Genomic DNA, 5,629 nt, shown 5'->3' on the forward strand with positions numbered 1-5,629 from the left:
CCAAACTCACTCCATCAGTCCCAAATCCACCCCCAGTTCCAAATCTACCTCGAATTGATCCCTAGCCCTAAATCCACACCAAATCTGCATCCCAGCCCCAAATCTGCATGCCCTAGCCCCAAATTCACCTGACTCAGATACAAATCCATCCTCCAGCCCCAAATATACCCCCAAATCCACCCCAGCCCCAAATCCGCTCCTCCAGTGCCAAATCTGCCCTTCCAACCCAAAATGCACTCCCTCAGCCCCAAATACAGACCCCAATCTGCTCCTCCCAGTCCCAAATCCATCCTCCAGGCCCAAATCTGCCCCCCAATCCACCCCTCAGCCCCAAATACACTCCCTCACCCCCAAATCCACACCCCAAGCCCCAAATCCACACTGTCCCATTGGCTACTCATCCCTCCTGGCCCCCCCACAAAGGCTTGCCCCCCGCAAAAGCCAGAGGCATGTTGGCATTAGCAGGTTTAATCTCCAATTTTTTTTCCAAGGAGCAGGGCAGCCGTGGCTGATGAGGGGCTGGAGCGGGATCAGAGCCATCCCTGGTTTCAAACAGTGCAGTTCCCCTCTCCGTAGCGCCGGCACCTCATCACCTTCAGGTAGGTCTCCACCTTGTGCAGGTCCTTCTTGAAGCAGGAGAGCAAGGCATAGTTCTGCAGCAGCGCGTCCTCACTGCGCAGGTGGATGTCGAATTTCTCGTAGGTGGGTTTGAGGATCTGGGGACCCCGTGGGCTCCGGTCCTCCAGCTCCTGCAAGAGGGTGGAGAGGTGCTGGGGAGGCTGCAGGAGCCTGGGGATGAGTATGGGTCACCACAACCCCATGCAACACTCCAGGCTGGGGGAAGAGTGGCTGGAAAGCTGCCAGATGGGAAAGGTTGCCCACAGAAGCTGTGGCTGCCCCATCTCTGGAAGTGTTCAAGGCCAGGTTGGACAGGGCTTGGAGCAACCTGGTCTAGTGGATGGTGTCTCTGCCCATGGCAGAGGGTTGGAACTAGATGACCTTGAATGTCCCTTCCAACGCAAACCATTGAATGATTCTATGATTCATTTAGAGATGGTTTTGATGGGAGAACAACTAGGACATAATCAAGAGGTCATTTTTTCAGCTGGATGTGTGTTGTTACTTGAAATAGCCACAAGTGAAGTTGTGTCCATAAGACCTACCATGGGATTCTATGATTCTATAAGATATTCCTTGAAGAAGATCACCCCCCAGCTCTCAGCTGTCTGGATGCCGTATTGATGTATGAGGGAAACATCAGAGCACAGGTTTCCATCTGTCCACAGATGTTTCTATAAAATGGTGTGTACCCTTAAAGCCAAGTTGCAAACCTCACAAAATTTGCCCTATTTCAGAGTATTTTGCATGGAGATGTTGCAAATATGATCAAAGAATCATAGAATTTTAGGGGCTGGAATGGACCTTAAAGATCATCCAGCCCCACCCCCCCGCCATGGGCAGGGGGCACATCATCCAGCCCCAACCCCCTGCCATGGGCAGGGACACCTCCCACCAGAGCAGGTTGCTCAAGGCTTGATCCAACCTGGCTTTGAACACTGCCAGGGTTGGGGCATCCACAGGCCCCCTGGGTAACTTGTGCCAGTGTCTCACCACCCTCACATTAAAATACTCTTTCCTAATATCTAATCTAAATTTCCCCTCTTTCAATTTGTACCCATTGCCCCTTGTCCTGTCACTGCAACTCCTAACAAAGAGTCCCTCTGCAGCCTCCCTGTAGTCCCTTCAGGTACTGGAAGGTTGTTGCTGTTGGTACAGCAGATTAAGCAATTCAGTGTTTCTGGGTGATGGGTTTGGGGAGACTGAGTGTGGACTGTTGTGAATCCCAGTCAGTACTGCTTTCTGAGGGGTGTTAACATCTGTTCTGTGTTCTCTTATCCTCCTCGGTAATGAAACCTCTGCTGTGGGCTGTCATTATCTCATTACCTAAAGATAAGCAAAGTCCACAGGAAGCCACTGGTCTTCAAAGTGGAAAGTGGGGAGATTTCTCATGGCCTTTGGACCCTGTGCCTAGGAGATCTCTGTTATTCCATAGTCATACTACATGCTGTGACTTACCCTCATCAGAGCTTGGATCCCTTCTTCCAGGTCCTTTAGTTTTTCATACACTCTGTCTGAGGTGCCAAAAACCAGGTTGTTTGTGAACACCTTGCTTAGGTACTGCACTGGGGTCAGCCAGGACTGGATGAGAACCAGGGAAAACCGGAGAAGCTCCATGTCCTGGAATTAAGACAAGAAAGTGTCACAGCTGTGTGGGTGAGGTATATGGTAGAGTGTCCTGGTCTCTCTGGAACAGCCTAGAGGTGACCCTAAGATGTGCCACTGCTCCTGCAGCTTCAGCAGACACAGAGTTTTAGGCTGAGGAGCACTACCCAGACAAGTGCAGACAACAGTTTATCTCATCCTTAGGGTGGGATTATGATTTACAGTGTAACCAAGATGATTTCTTTCTTCATGCAGGATTTAAGTAGTAAAAAAGGGAGGGAAGGGCTGAAGTGCCAGAGTGGTCACAGATGGAAACCCTCTGTTCCTGCAGTGTAGCACAGCTGGGCTCTTCCAACAGTCTGTGCTTGCTCTGAGAGACAGAACTTACTGATTTCTGCTGGGCATCATCCTTCTTCATGGGAGCAGGGATGGTTTCTGAGTAACAAAATGCTACCTGGGAATTCTTGTTGATGTGTCTTTGGTCCTCTGGAATATAGGTGCGTTCCTGTGGAGACATCCCAATTACACTCAGGTCTGTTACCCGTGTTCTGGAGAAGATCACAGGCACTTCCCAAGCTGTTCCTGAATGGTTACCCTTTGCAAGAAATGAATGTGAGACATGAGGTGCCTCTGGACAGGGTTGGCAGGTAGGAAGCAGGAATTTGTGTGTTGGCACAATAGCTACAGGATCTAAAGATTTTCCTCTCACTAAGCCAAGGTGCTAAGGTGAACACAAACCACACCTGGACCAGGTTGTCCCAAGAAGTAAATGACCCCCAAGGAGATCTCTTGCCAAAGCTCATGCCACCAGCCAGGATGGTTTTAAGCACACAGACTCATTCAGAGCCAAAGGTGACCGACACAGGAAAGTCTTGGAAGATACCTGTGCCATGACCCTGTGGAGCCATGGCTCTCAGAAGAGGTGTGTGCAGAATCAGAGAGGGAGTCAGAGCTGAAAGGAGGAGACAGGGTCCAGTCCTGTCCCTTTCTCCTCATCAAGAGCAGACAGAGAAGACACCAAGAGCTGAAAGGTCTCTGTTACACAGCCATCAAGCTAAAGTGGAGGAGGTGCCCCAATGCCACACCACTTACAAACTCCTTGTATGTCTCAGCAGCCAAGAGGTGAAGGTGCTGAGCCCTCAGCACAGCGTTGGCAAACAGGCTGGAAAGGGGCATGGCTGGGAAGGTGGCAGCTTGCTGTGGCCACTGCAGTCCCAGAGTGATCACAACAATGGCAAGAGGAGAAAACCAGAACCCTGTGGCAAAGCAGAGAGGAAGGTGTTAGCAGTCCTTGAGGGACTGTGCTGAGGGAGGGGGTGGCACCTGGGAATTAATCCTGGGTCTCTGCTGTCCATGCTAGCTGAGGGCACTTCTTGGTGCCTTGTTGGACTTCAGGTGAGCTTACCCCTCCCTGAAATTAAATTACACCCTTTCGCTAAGACACCCTCAGGGCTTGTACGGCTCCCAGTGTTATCAGCATTGTCTTCCTGGCTGGGTCATAGAATCATAGAGTCATCAAGGCTGGAAGAGACCATCAGGTCCAACAATTAACCTGTCACTCCACTGTAACCCCTAAACCCTAAACCATATCATCCAGCACCAGGTCCAGACAGACACCTCTTAAACACTTCCAGGGATGGTGACTTCACCAACTCTGTGGGCAACCTATCCCAGCACCATGAAAACTAGTGTGTGTCCATGTGTTTTTCCCTGACACACTCATGTTTTTCCATAGCCCTTCCCTGATGGGAAGAGCACAATGCACTCTCATTGTGTGAGCAAACAGGGGATGGTGAGTACCAGCTGAGAGCCTGGGAGCACCTCACCTTAGCCATGGGTTATGCCATGCTGCTGCTGTGGCACTGACTGTCTGCCCTCACTGGCAGGAGAGCTGGTGACATCACCTGTGCTGAGACCTGCTGTCTGGGACATGCCTGTAGAATCTGGTGATCTTTGTCAAGACTGTGGCATCTAACTCAGCCTAGTGTCTGTCTGTGATGCAAAGAGCACAAACCCTTTGGAGGAGGAATGCCCTAGAGCCTGTAGGACATAAGCATTAGACATCATGCTGATCCTTGTCTTAAGCTTGAGATATAAATTTTAATGTCCCTGTCAACATTTATGTTAATAATAACTATTATAACTGTGGCTCAACATTGTTCTTCACATTCTCCACCCTCTCCTTGCCCAGTTTAGTCTAAAGATTAATTCATGGTTAAAGTCACACTGTGGGGAAAGGTGTTCTTTTTCATTGGTTTATAAGTTGCCATATTTTAAGTTAGGGCTGTCATGGAGTGTGTGTAGCCCACCACAACACCACTCCATCCTCATCTGCTGTCACCCTACACACAGCAGCACTGGCAAATCCCTTAAAAATGAAATAAAAAATACCTGGAGCCATTTCTGCCTGGTGACTTGGTCAGGTGTTCCTTGACAGTGAATGCTTCCTCCTTTCATATGACACCCTCCTTTCATTGAGCCACCCTTTATATAGCAGGGGCTCTGTTTAAAATGGATCTGTGTGTCCATCATTACAGCAGCTCTGTGTCTTCTGTGTGCATAAATGCACAAGTGTTCACAATGGTGCTACCTCATCACAGTCATTTATACACAGGTGTACAGGTTGGGGAGGTTGTTTGCCCGAGTGCTCAATGATTTCACCATATCCTGCTGTTTATTGCAAATTGAAGTTCCCTGATCATTGGAAAACCCATCCCAAGGCAGATCAGTGCTTGTACATGGAGGAATTTGCTGTGTCCACCTGATTTTCCTGCCTAGCTTTGCAGCCTTGGCCCACAATTCACAGGCTTGACTGGACAGTTTGGGAGATGTCTGACTTAAAGCAAGTGGCAAGTTGTGGCAGGGGAGGTTTAGATTGGATATGAGGGAAAATTTCTTGCCTGAAAGGGCTGTCTAGGGCAGGAGTGGAGTCACCATCCCATGAAGGATTTAACAGCTGTGTGGATCTGACACTTGGGGTCATGGTAGTGATGGACTTGGCAGCACTGGGGAAATGGGTGGACTTGAGGATCTTAGAGGGCTTTTCCAACCTAAACAATTATATGATCCTATGATGCTTTCCCCTTTATTGTTAGTGGGGATAGAGCTGGATGGACATGGTCAGATTAATGCTATTTCTCTCAATTTCTACCAATAGGTCAAAAGTTCAGCAAATAGCTTTGCTGAGCTGCTCTGCTGTAGGTGTGACAAAGAGCTGTCATGCCCAGGTGCTTGTTTGGGTTCCAGCCTGCCCACTTCAAATCCAGGTGCCAGAGCTCTGGGAGGTTTCTCTCATCCTCAGGTTGTGAGCGGATCTGGTTATGAGTGTCTTCCTACTTTTAAGGAGATTAGGCAGAGGGCTGGTATGGAAGCGGGGTAGAAGAGATGGGAAAGAAAAGATAGGGAA

General features: G+C 49.4%; 1 protein-coding gene across 1 annotated transcript; it reads right to left on the reverse strand.

Annotated features, from left to right (window-relative positions):
* Positions 1-452: 452 nt before the first annotated feature.
* LOC103807929 (somatotropin) lies at positions 453-4,689 on the reverse strand. The gene is made up of 5 exons (XM_009080681.1): positions 4,615-4,689; positions 3,316-3,479; positions 2,612-2,728; positions 2,077-2,238; positions 453-749 (listed from the first exon to the last, which is right to left on the reverse strand). Exons 1-5 carry the CDS (start codon positions 4,622-4,624, stop codon positions 549-551), a joined length of 654 nt encoding a protein of 217 aa, XP_009078929.1. The 5' UTR covers positions 4,625-4,689; the 3' UTR covers positions 453-548.
* Between the last annotated feature and the right edge of the window lie 940 nt (positions 4,690-5,629).

Source organism: Acanthisitta chloris, unplaced genomic scaffold (assembly GCF_000695815.1).
Source record: "Acanthisitta chloris isolate BGI_N310 unplaced genomic scaffold, ASM69581v1 scaffold11748, whole genome shotgun sequence".
NCBI classification, from domain to species: domain Eukaryota; kingdom Metazoa; phylum Chordata; class Aves; order Passeriformes; family Acanthisittidae; genus Acanthisitta; species Acanthisitta chloris.

What these genes read in the sequence shown, in the direction of transcription:
- LOC103807929 (XM_009080681.1), bottom strand. An exon ending in CTGAGACATACAAGGAGTTT is followed by an intron (nt 2,729 to 3,315) that starts GTAAGTGGTGTG and finishes ATGTCTCCACAG; the next exon opens with GAACGCACCTATATTCCAGA. An exon ending in ATGATGCCCAGCAGAAATCA is followed by an intron (nt 2,239 to 2,611) that starts GTAAGTTCTGTC and finishes TCTTAATTCCAG; the next exon opens with GACATGGAGCTTCTCCGGTT.